The sequence below is a fragment of the Emydura macquarii genome, unplaced genomic scaffold, assembly GCF_026122565.2.
Source record: "Emydura macquarii macquarii isolate MOO-44397 ecotype Brisbane River unplaced genomic scaffold, CSIRO-AGI_Emac_v2 contig_374, whole genome shotgun sequence".
In the NCBI taxonomy this organism is placed as follows: domain Eukaryota; kingdom Metazoa; phylum Chordata; order Testudines; family Chelidae; genus Emydura; species Emydura macquarii.
Window position 1 is genome coordinate 4,124,446 of NW_027130511.1, and position 13,265 is coordinate 4,137,710.

Below are 13,265 nucleotides of genomic sequence, written 5' to 3' on the forward strand. Positions count from 1 at the left end.
ATGATGAGAGGTAGCTGAGCTCTCTAACCCAGGAAGAGGAAGAGAAATGGAGTGCTCTCTCTCTGCTTTAGTAGAGGAGGATAGCTGGACTCCCTGATGCTCTCCTTTTCTTTAACCTGTGCCCATAAAACTTAACTTTAAAACTTTAAAACGTTAAAACTTTAAAACTTTAACCTGTGCCCATTACAACTGTCTAGGATACCTCCACTTTCTTGTCAGAGACAACAAGTCACCACATCAATGTTGACACATATTCTACTTTCTCCACCTCTACTCAGTTCTCTCTGCCCTCTAATATTCTAGGAACACCTACCACACGGGGGTGGCCCCATGCCAGTAAAGTGTGAACTTTATTGTGTTTTCCTCTTGAATAATGAGCTCTTCTAGTCCAAGAGATGAACACAATGCATGCAGCGTGCTACGCAGCTACTACTAAACACAGCACTGATACTAAAGCTGTGCTTGCTAAAAGGACAATCACTTGTTGGGTTTCTCTATAAAGAGTCATTCCTAACTCACCACTCTGGTATGAGGTCTCTGTATTTGAATGAGGATAGAGGAAACAAGTGGATGAAATGAAAGGAAAATGTCCAAGAGAGGAAATATGCAGAATTCCAGAGCCACGTCAGACCTCTCTTCTTCCAGTTTATCTCTGGCTTGATTCAGCAACCCTTATTCATGCTGAATGGAACTAACTCTCACAAACTGTCCTATTGACTTTAAAGACCTGACTCACCTGAATGAGTGCTACTCAATGTGAGTAAAGGTTGCAGACTCAGATCTTTATTTTCCACTTAGCTCTCTAGTTATTAAGTTTTTCTTATTAATAGGGGTTGCAAAAGTGGCAAATGTATTTTAAGGTTTTCAAATTGTTGTGTAAAATTTGGCACAGTTCAAGGTTTTAAGTCTTAGTGAACTATTTGTTCACTCTCTCATTCTGATTTTTATATTCACCAAAATAATTCTTATGAAAACTTCCCCCCTTTCAGTGTCAGTGAAAGCTTAAGTGACAGTATCTGTTCCATAATGCTACGTCAGTGTTTGAGTGCACTATTGAAAGGGCTAATTCATGTGAGCAAGAACTGCTCATGTAGGTGGGGCCATTCAACTCAGTGAAATTACTCATGAGTAAGAATTATTTTCATAAATAAGCATTTGCAGGATCAGTCTTTTTGTCGTGGTGCTTACGGCTACTTCATTCCTTCATCCCACAAACTGGGCAAGTTCCTGTTTGTATAGATTTCTCTTCCTTACCTGACCCAACCCTTGAACACTGGCAGGCTCAAATGCATCCTGTTGACCAACTCTGGTCTTATTACAAATATCTACATTGAGAAGATTAAGCCCAATTCTTCATTCCTTACTCACATGTATAATCCCCAGTGAAGTCAGCTGTATTCAGGTGTCACTGGGCCTACTCATGTGAATAAAGTTTGCAAGATAGGGTCCTTTTTCTTAGATATTTTTAAATCCAGTTTTACAAAACTAAAAATTAAAAAACAATATAAACATGAATCATTTTCTTCCTGTACTGGTGACACTGGACAGTAGCTCTAACTCTTCTAGTAGATGAACATTCAAAAGGTTTTCTATTATATTGTTTCTCCAAGCATGAACTAAATTATTGTTCTGAATAATGTACCAGTGCTACCAAAACAAGGACAAATCTATGGCAATTTTTTGAAATTCATGCTAATAGAAAATTGTTTAATCTTACCTCATGCATGCCAATAATTCATACCTGGCAGACAGCTATTCTATATGCTGTCTATTTGATCAATCCATCCATCCATCAATTTATCATCTTGTAGTTTGATAGCTATTTACCCTTTCACTCATCATCTTTACAAGGGTTTCTGACAAAAGGCTTTCTTGATACATTAGGAGATGGATAGATGACCAGATGGATGATTGAGTGGGTAAGTGAATGGACGGGTGGATGGGTGAATGGTTACTTATTAAATCTTTCCCCTAAGTGGTAACCATGTTATTTAAAAGGATACATCCATCTGGATATGCTGGAACAAGACTATATTCTATCATGTGTCACACTGTCACAGTGCACAATGTCTTTATATCACACAAATCGCCAAGACTCAATTTTCATTTATGTTAATGAAAGCATTCTATATCCTTCTGAAACAAACACACCCAATGTCCAGAGTGTGCCTGAACTCTCAGAGATTGCCTAGCATAGACCTTGTTGCCCCGGTGTGATTGTCTTTTAACAAAGCATCGTCAGCCACAAAATAGCAAACCCCAGGTCAAAATTTTGGAATGGTTTACAAATGAAAATGCCTTGGCATGCTTAAAAGCTCAGACTTGGAGAAGCAATGGCATAAAATAAAGGACTCAAAGAAAAACCAAAAGAGTCAGTAACCAAAACAAGGACAGGTTTCTCAAGCACATGAGCTGCATCACGGAGCCAGACATGCATCTGTTTTAACAAAAGTGAGGTAATTGTTGTCTTTAGCGTTAAAGGGACTTTATCAATTTAAAATTATTGAAACAAAATTATCCACTTTTTAGTGTTAAACTTTAATTTTTTTAATAGGCTCACACAAATTAACAGGGCAGCCTGTTGAGACTCAATGAGCATTTTCTCAAAACCACTATCTCATTCTCTCTTTGCTGGTTGGTTCAAATTAAATGTTCTGTAAACCCCCATTGACTAAGAGACTATCCACCTTAATTCTCTTCCTCCAACTAACGTTAATGGGTTAATATTGCTCTACCCATATTTTGCTATGGTCACACATTGCACAGATAGGACTCCAGTCCCGTGCAGTGAGGAATGCTGTCAGCTCTCAGTGAAGTCAATGGGAACTGAGTGTGTACGGCATTTTGCAGGATCAGCCCCTTAGCATGAAAATATTTTAGCAAAGTGCCTCTAGTCCTCAACAGAATTCAGGCTGGCCAGAGCAATTTGCTAAACCCAAGAGCAAGAAAGTGCAAAATACAATGTAAAGGGTATTTACCCATCTTAAAATATATTGCCTTTCTTCTTTGGAGAATTTTGGTAAGATCTTTAGTCTGAATCAACATAGAAAATACTAGATTTGAGTCCAACAATCGCCCCTTTTTATCAATAGGAATTTCTTTAAAGGAAATCAGAGACTTTGTTCTGCTTTTCCTAAACTTCAGGGCACTGCAATGGTTATAAATTATTTTTTAACATCACATTTAGCCTGCACAGAGGAGATATGGTTGTGTCCTAATCTCCAAAATATCATCAAGGGCCTGATCCAAATCCTATTGAAGTCAATGTGACTAATTCCATTGACTTTAACAGGCTTTGGAATAGGCTTTAAGTGAAAGAAATAATTTCCACTCCTCCACAAACTACTAATATAAAACTAGATTCTACGCTGATACAGACCCCATTGCAGCAACTCACTTAAGCACAGGCTTAAGTCTCTGAAATCAAGGGGAGTGAAGCATGTGCTTAAGTGCTTTGATGAACTGGGGCTATCTACCCATGCAGCTCCATGGAAATCTGTGGGGTTGCCTGGGGTGTAAGTTAGGGAAAAATCTGTCCCATAAATTAAAAAAAAAAAAAAAAGAGAGACAAATGTTAAAACTGCACTTCAAAAAAATCCTTCAAGTTTAACATAAAAGACACAACAATCTGTCTCTCACTGTCTCCTTTATTTTAGTTTAAATGAAAATGTTAAAAAATGTTTTCATTACAACATTTTTTAAAATTGTTTAATTATGTTAAAATAATTAGGAGACATGCAGCTGTAATTGCTAGCCACACTAATGAAAGAAAAATCTTACTGGAAGTGGTTTAACAAATAGGTTTGAAAAAACTTTTAAGAAAACTTTGATAATACAGATATAGATGTCATTTAAAAACAAATTAAACCAGGAAGATCATGCAGTGGTTAAACTGCCATAATACATGTTGTTGCATTTTGTTTTGTTTTAAGCAGTTCCTGAATTTTTGCTTGTTTGTTTGTTGTTACTTTGATAGCAAGCTTAGAATTCCGTCCCTTTAACTTCATTTTAATAGCAATGTATTATAGCATGATTTATCAACATATGGCAGGTGGAAGCTGACACAAATTATAATGAAAATTAAAACAATCATTTATGCAGCAGGCGATTATCATTTAAGAAACATTTATTTGCAGGCTTTAAAAATGAGGGTTTAGAATCAAATGGGTTTAAAATGAAACTTTTAACGACTGTTACCTTTTTCCTGCAGCCACTCTTCTACGGGCCGGTTATATTTGAAGGGGATTTTCTGTTTTACCATTTGGAACCGTTCATTATCAGTGTTGCCTTTAAAGTTTAAAACACATCTTAAAAAAAACAATCTGAAAAGTCAATGAAATCATTAAAAAACATCCTAGACCTTTTTTTGTTTGTTTGTTTTTATTAATTTATTTAAATATAAATAAATGTATATATAGAGAAAGATTTTTATCTTCTTTAGTGAGGTGGAGAAAAGTTATTCACTCATTGCCTGGAATTATGGAAAGATCAAAGGGTTTAAATCTTAAGGAAAAGATCTTGCTCTTTTGTCCAGATTGGTTAAAAGCCATAAACATCTAGTTTGCAACATCAAACATTGGGCAACTTGGTGATGTAGATTGAAAATTTTGAAAAATGTTATGGTCAGAGTATAACACTGATGGCAAAATATGTTGCACAAGATGTCAATTGCACTGGCATTCAGCCTCGAGTGAAGTTCTGGACCCTCTTCTGGTTGGTGGGTGGGTGGGAGGGTGGATGGGGGGGATATGAGGGAAGGGGTGGAAGACATATTGAAAGGGAGAATAGGGACAGACTTGAGGAAGTGGATATGAAAAGGACATAATGGAAACAAAGTAAGAAGGTCAGAGGATGGGGGGAGACAGGAGAAATGGGAGGGAAAATAGGAAAGTGAAGGAAGTGGCAACCAAACTTACATGAAGGCTTGTGTCCACTTGCCAAAGACTTGGGATGGCACCCATTGAAGTCAACGGGTGTTTGCAATCAGAACTGGACCCAAAATGTTAGTTGCTGTTGGGCAACAAGATTGTCCAATGTGGTCTACTCTGGCGGGGAGCCCTTATCAGTCATAAAATACAGTATAAATTATAGAGATGGGCTTAAACCAAACTTTGGATCTGAACTCCCTGAACCTTGGGATAAGAGAGATGCAGATCAGAACCTCATAATTAAGCCCAGTCTCCAATACAAGGGAGCAATCAGAGTTGATAGCACTGCAGACATTTTGCTCATTGTTTCTTCTTCTTCTCCAACCACAGCCACTCTATTTTTTACGTAATGTTTTATTTATATTAACACAATTTGATCAAATAGGCTGCATCAAATAGTTCAAGATCAATCTCTCAGGCTTTTGCTTAGGACTGAAAAGCACATATACAGCAAAAGACCTTCATTAAAAATATGATAGTAATCTGGGGTAAGAGCTCATCTTACTGCATTAACACTACTGTAAACTGCAGTGCTATTGTTTCTTTGTTTTAAATAAGCTTAAATCCAGCAATCGGTAACCAGCCTCAAGAAGTGGTGTTTGTTTCTGTGTGACACATACCCATCTGTGGTGCAAGACAAAGAAGGAATTAGTAAAAGTGACTTCATATTTATTTGTTTATTCCAAATCAGAGGCTAGAATCTAGTATTGCAATATAAAAACAGGACACTGAAAAAATGTGTGACTAACAGCTGGCAAAATGCCCCATCCAGTCAACAGCAGATGTCACCAAGGGAAGCAGTGACTGTTAAATCTCACATGCCCCATAATCCTTCCTGTGCATGTGTAGCTTGGAAATGCTAACTGTGTAATGCACTAGCTGGTATATATGCCAACTACTGCCCTCTGCAGAATAAAATCAGGTAGAAGTGGTTTTCAATATGTCACCAACTACTGTCTAGAAGAGGGGGAGCTATTGTGATAGACATTAACAAGACTTAATCTGATAAAAATTCATATTTGATATAGTATAAAAGCAATGTTAAGAGAGATTTATGAAAAATGTCAGCTGCATTTCTTTAAATTCAGAGGTAAAGCAGACAGGAACTTGGATTCGGCCAGGACACTTAACCTCCAGCCAGGACACTTAATATGCAAAAGTCTTGTTGTTAGGTTGGAGTAAAGGACAAACTCACAGTCAGTTGGACATGAAAAAATCTGCTATGGGGAGATGATTGATGATTAATTCCCTATGGTGACCCTGGAAAGTCAGCCATTTCTCTTCTTTCCTGAAGGAAGTCCATTGTGGGCAAGTGTCTTTTCAGAAGACTGCTATGAATACTTCTCCCATTGAATAAATATCCAATTAAGTATTGGACTGACACGCAGTGCTCTTTGCTGTATCTGCTCCTCTAGCCTAGTCTCAGTGCCTGCCACCTGTGGTTGGCTTCTTTGATTAAACTGGAAAGGTGAAGTAAAATATTGGAAGTGAACTCTATCAATCAGGATTCATATCACATTAACAATGTACCATGGTGCCTCAGAATGACTGTAGAGATGTTCAGTGACCTGTATGCATATTCCCAGCACGCCTAAATCATTTCAACACCAATAAACAGTTCAAAAGTCAGTTATTTACTTTTATGAGTGTATGTTCATGAACAGACAACTTAAGCCACATTCAGTACTGGGACTGGGAAATGACTTGAGAAAGTGCTGAGAGTATATGTACCAGAAACTAGACAGAAAAATATTCAGCAGAAGAACAAAGGTTTTATGTATTTACATTAATAAGCATCTGCTGAATAATACAGACAGAGGGCATGTTCTTAATACTTCTTTGTCAATCATGGAAGCCAGGACTTCAGTTTCCTGTGCTAAAGGATAAATTCCTCTTCTGAAAGTCCTCATGCTGGTGGGGCAACTCATACTAAGTCAAAGATAGAGAAGTACGGACACCTGTGGAGAACTGGGGGAAATATTCTTGCTGTCCTTGGAAGAATACCAACAATGATGGATATATATACAACACACTATGTACACAATTTATTGGTGCGACGTTTCTTATGACCAACTAGTAGGACATGGTTCTTTATCAGGCCTTTCATCAATGCATGATTCCTTTGTCCCTCACAGAACTTGCTCTGTTAGTAATTAAAAATTTGTGTAACAGTGGGTCTTCCTTAAGGGAAATATGGTTTGCTGGGGCTTGAAAGTTCTCTCTGAGAAAGGACTGACAGTGTACTAAGAGCTTGGTACTGTATCTATAAAGGCAATAGGAATTTAGGATGTCCATAGGAGTTCAAAGTGCCCACCACCCTGAGGGGTTAGCCCTGAGTAAAACTTTAGGATCTGACCAGATATTAGCAATTTGCCAAAATCTGAGGGGTGCAAAGCAATTGCAACTCTCATAGGGCTACATAAATTCTGAAATTCTTACTTTTTACTCACTCCTTATTCTGGGAAAACGCCCATTGACTTCAGTCAGACCCGATTGAGTTTTAACTCAGGGAACTTCCCAGTAAAGACAATCTAAGGATTTGGCCCAATGGGAGTTACAGGTGCTCAGTAACACCTCTTGCCTTTTACCCCAATAATAGTATATATTTCTGTCTTTGGGGGAGTGACTGAAAAAGAAGAAGAAAAATTATAGTCATATGAAATCTCCCTAATGTAGGGCACAGACTACTGAGACAATTAGGTCAAGCCAGTGTTGGAAAACTCTGTACTGCCATGAAATTTGATTTTACACTCTCCCACTTGAATCATTTTGTGCTTCAAATACCTTCAGTAAGGGAGGAAGCCATTCCAGGAAGAGAGGCTGGTAAAACTAAGGTGGGGAGGAAACAGGAAAGGGTGACAGAGTTGTAAAGGGTAGACTGGATGAAATTGCTTCTATAATTCATTCCTAGACCATCCTGAAAACCAGAAAGGGCATAACTATTCCCCACCACATCTTTAAATTTTTTTTTTTAAATCATGTTTAAGTTTATTTTATTATTATTATTTTGTTTTGCAGACATAGCCTCCAACAGTAATATATATATGAAAAATCATACCTTTAAAAGCTATGAAAGAGTGAAGGAAATTAGAAAATTCAAAAAGGTTTAAACTATCACATTAGCACCTGCTGTTAGCATCTATTCATATTTTTGTTTTTTTAATTTTATCTCCTTTATCTCAGACATTAGTAAGAACGGCTTTAAGAACATGTGCATGAGAATGTGTTCATCAACATATCCCCAGTTACAAAACTGATTTAAAGAGCACATTTCCCCTTGTTAAATGCATGGATATTCAACATAGTAAGCACCATCTGACACATAAATTTCCTTAAATTAATGTTGACATTTGAGTCGTGCTTTTAAAAACAATAAATTAATACAGAATAATATGAGAGTTTCTATAGACAGTAACACATGGTTTTCAAAAGGAAATGACAGCAGTTTTTGACAGGAAGTGACCTCACTGGTCCTCCGACAGTAATGTCAGTGTTTCTCTTCAGATATAGAAACTTTAAGTGATGGCCTTTCATGTGACTTTAGTGCAATGTATTTCTAAAAACCACATGTAGACACCTTCCAAACACTCAAAAACAAGCAACCCTCACTCCTCTCAACCCATCCAGCCACTTTTTCCTTTTTTGAGTCCAGCTCTGATCCAACATTTTCTTTGCAAAGAACAGAGATGAATGGAGAAATTATAGTTTACCTTAAACAAAAATTAGTCTCAATCCTGCAGGCCTTTTGCATTAAAACTTCCAATGGGTATGAAAGGACTGCAGGATTCCATTCATTATGGAAAAGTTCTGGTGATTAGTTTTGCTACTTGTGGTCATTTGAATATGAATGGATCTTTTTACCCATGGGATTTATCTGCTTAGCTCTTATTAATACCAACAGAAATCACCCATTTAAGATACTCCTTTCACTCCCAGCTATGGGAGAATAAAACCATACATGCATCAGTCTGCATTATTTTCTGTAACATTGCTACTTTAATTCCATTACGGAAGTCAGCTCCCAGCAATACATTCCTCCAAGTACTTTTTCTCCTCTCTGATTGCAAAAAACATACAACATTGTCACTTCCAGCTATGTGCAGATTTGGATAAAGCAAGCATTTGGATCCCACTGAGGATTTATATCTAGGACTAATTCTGATGTCAGAGCTGACTCTGGCTCGTCCAAGGATTACTGCCTACATGAATTTGGCTTCAGTTTTCCTCCCAGACTGACTAAGAAAGATTTAGGGTTTCAGGTTTAGGGAGGGTAATGGCAGTTTTTAAAAATTCTTCCCATTTCTTAATCCCATTTAACCTACCGGAACATCTGATTCTTGGCAAAATGGTCCAGGAAGGGTTGTTGAAAACTACCCCTGGGTAAAATAGAATTCTCCTTCCAAACTCCCTCCGGAAAGCTACTAGCTAACATTTTGCATGTTATTTCATGGTTCCTTTAAGAAAACAAACAAACTTTACTCCATTTAAGCCCATTTCTAAACCAAAATGGGTTCTTAAACCACTTAAAGTAAAAGAGCAATTCAGGCACTGACAAATGTTGCTTCTTGGTCCAGACACCAGTAATGATGATATACTGCTGCTACAGTGAGGAAGAGTGGCTCAAGGGTTCCAGTAAATTGCACTGGGCAGAAAGAAAGCACTTGCTTCCAGGTAGAATATTAATACAAGCTGATATGTTGTCAAGTCCATGAAGATGCAAATAAGAATACCGTAAGAAAACATTAATCTGCCCTAAATAAATGACTAAGACAGTTTTATTTAGAGCTCAAGAATAAAGCAGCAACATTTTCTTCATTGCTTAGAAGACTTTAAAAAATGAGACATTTTGTCTAATTAACAATTGTTGCACAGTGATAGTAACAGAGTAAGTGCATCTTTTGAGATTAGTGCTGTAGAATTCAACTGGATTTACCCACCTCCCTTTGGTGATATATGAAATTTCAGTAGGAGAAATATAAGTAAAGAACATTCATGACTAAGTCAAAGAGTTCTGGTCGTTAATTTTAGGTTCACACTCTGATATCTGACCCCCACGTATCTACAGGCTTTACATAACACCTACCGCCATGGTGCCTAAGTATTGGGTGAATCATAGAAATGTAGGGCTGAAAGGGACCTCACAAAGTCATCAAGTCCAGCTCCCTGTACTGAGGCAGGACTAAATAAACCTAGACCATCCCTGACAGGTGTTTGTCTAACCTGTTCTCCGCAACCTCCCTTAGAAGTGTATTTCAGCGCTTAACTTCACTTATAATTAGACAGGTTTTCTTAATATCTAGCCTGAATCTCCCTTGCTGCAGATTGAACCTATGACTTCTTGTCCTACCTTCGGTGGGCATGGAGAACAATTGATCACCATTCTCTTTACAACAGCCTTTAACATATATGAAGACTGTTATCAGATCCCCAATCAGTCTTCTTGGCTCAAGACTAAACATGCCCATTTTTTAAATCTTTCCTCATACATCAGGTTTTCTATATTTTTTATCATTTTTGTTGCTCTCCTTGGGACTCTCTCCAATTGGTCTTTCTTAAAACATGGCACCCAGAATTGAACCCAGTATTCCAGCTGAGGCCTCACAGAATAGAATGGGAGAATTATCTCCCATGGCTTGCATACGACACTCCTGTTAATCCACCCCAGTATGATATTAGCCCTTTTTGCAACTGCATTACATTGTTGATTCATGTTCACTTTCTGATCCACTGTAATCTGCAGATCCTTTCCAGCAACACAACCACCTAGCCAGTCATTCCCCATTTTGTAGTTTGACATTTGATTTTTCCTTCCTGTTGAATATCATCTCATTGATTTCAGACCAATTCTCCACTTTGTCAAGGTCATTTTCACTTCTTATGCTGTCCTCCAAAGTGCTTGCATTGCTTCCCAGCTTGGTGTCATCCGCAAATTTTATAAGCATACGGTGCATTCTATTATTCAAGTATTTAATGAAAATATTGAATAGTACCAACCCTAGGAGTGACCCCTGCAGAAACCTATTAGATACACCCTCCCAGTTTGACAACAAACCATTGATAATTACTCTCTGAGTATGGCCTCTCAATCAGTTGTGTATCCACCTTATAGTAATTCCATCTAGACCACATTTTCCCAGCTTGCTTATGAGAATGTCATGTGGGGCTGCATCAAAAGCCTTACTAGAATCAAAATATATCACATCTATTGCTTCCCCCATCCACTAGGTCAGTAACCCTGACAAAGAAAGAAATTATGTTATTTTAGCATGATTTGTTCTTGATAAATCTATGTTAAATATTCTCTGTAATCCTATTATCCTCTAGGTGTTTGCAAACTGATTGTTTGATAATTTGTTTCAGTATCTTTCCAGGTATCAAATTATCTTCTATAATTTCTGGGGTCCTCTTTGATTCCCTTTTTAAACACAGGTACTATGTTTGCCCTTCTCTTGTCCTCTATGCCCTCCTCACCTGTCCTTCATGAGTTCTCAAAGATAATTTCTAACAGTTCTGAGATTGCTTCAGCATAAAAGGAGTATAAAAGTCTAGGGGGAAAAGAATACATGTTAGGCTATCAAAGACAGCATTTAGTTCATATTTAGGGGCTAAATTCTCTATTGGTGTAAACTGGCACAGTGCCATTTTACCCAAAGATATCAGCTAGGAAGCTCTAGTTTCTTCTAGAGTTGATGCCATGCTTTAGTGACCTATCTAGGAAATTACACTAGAATACTCCACTGGGAAGCTAGCATCTTCCACTAGTTCCTCATGAGGGAAAAGGGCGCTTTGAACCTCCGAAAGTTTCAGTGCTTTGGTCTGAATAAGAATCAGTAGCTTAATCATTTGTGTCTGCAAGGCAACTGAACTTATACATTTATAATCTACTGAACAGTCCCACTTTAACATTTTACTAATAGCATCTTTGATTATTACTACTGATAAGAAGTACAAAAATTATGTTTGTTTGTCCTCATTAAATTTCTTTGCTTACTTTTTGCACACAGCTGGGAAAGTAAAACCACATTACTAGTAGATTTCACTTCTGGTTTTTCTTCTCTCTGTGCTAAGTCAGGAATAATACGATTGAAATGAGAATTAGAACTAGGCATTCTGTTTAACAGCAGCTGTATATTTTGATGGACTAGTACAAAGCTGCTGTGATTTAGGTTATACATTGTAGGGGACATTTTACATTAAAACTGTTTAATCAAAATGTAGAAAAAACACCAAATGGAAAATAACGTCTGTATTCACATGGGGTTTTGAAAGAATGCCAAACCTAAACGGAAAGTGTGAACTACATGCATGTGGCACAGAATTGCAGAGGACTGAGAATCAGGTAACCTGCGTTTTACTCCATCTTCTGCTACAGAATATCTGGTGTAACAACTTCCCTGTGCTTCAGTTTTTCCATATGTAAAATGGGGACACAGCAAGGTGCTGTGTGGATTCTTGCATTTGAGATCCTTTGATGGAACATGCTGGAGAAGAGAAAACTGTTATCCTTATTTAGTTTGCTTCAGTGCCTAGATATTTTTTCTATTTTCACTGAACTCCTTGTTAGAAAAATATTACAGCTTTTGCTATATTGGTTCTCCTTTTCTTTCCTGTCTTCTTTCCCATACTCTGAATGTCCTTGACTTGACACCCCTTCCTTCTGATTTCACCATTGTCTTTGAGTCCTGCTTTTCCCTTTCATTCCTCTCATTGTGGAGCTTTTTATTGTGAAGAGCTGAACTTCGCACTGGGGCTACCTCAAACCAAAGACTTTGGAACAAAGGAAGACAAAGTCTCTATCGCATACACACCAGAAATAGGAGAGAATTGGCAGGCAAGACTACAGTAGCAAAGAAAATCATCTAAAGTTACTCCTACAATCAGGTAAGTGAACTTGTTTCTAAGTTTCCACTGCCTCAAAGAAAGTCTCCCTCTACTTTAACTTATACCTCCTGCTACTTATTTTTCCTGATGCACGCCCTCTTTTCCAACTCCATGGTATGCAAGATAGGCCAACTTAGCTTCAGTGGGCCAGCCTCAGGGGAGATGTGAGCTTCATGTCAGTAATAGTTGAGTCTAACAGTTTCTAAACTGTTGTAATTTACATGCTGAGGGGAGCCGTGTAATATTGCATCAGGTCAGACTCCCTTAGGCGCACCTTTGAATTTGGCCCTGATTTAAAGACAGGTTAATAGACTTGCCTAAAGCTACAAAGGAAGTCTGATGGTATTCCAACACTCCCACGGCCTGAAACTAGAAGCACAGTGGGAGCAACCCAAATGAAAAAAAGAGTAAGAACATTAACCAAACATTTTCAAGCCTCCAAAGGAAAAGTTTGGT

At 37.8% G+C, this 13,265-nt stretch overlaps 1 protein-coding gene across 11 annotated transcripts in view; it reads right to left on the reverse strand.

Moving 5' to 3' along the window:
• NRXN3 (neurexin 3) overlaps positions 1 to 13,265 on the reverse strand; it is a 1,218,301-nt gene that overhangs the window by 133,981 nt on the left and 1,071,055 nt on the right. For 6 of the 11 annotated variants that reach the window (XM_067532391.1, XM_067532404.1, XM_067532449.1 and 3 more), the window contains one exon: positions 4,198 to 4,287. The exons of the other annotated variants lie outside the window; for them this stretch is intronic. In XM_067532391.1, the coding sequence (XP_067388492.1) occupies positions 4,198 to 4,287 (90 nt within the window). The remainder of the gene's footprint in view (positions 1 to 4,197; positions 4,288 to 13,265) is intronic. 11 annotated transcript variants of the gene reach the window in all.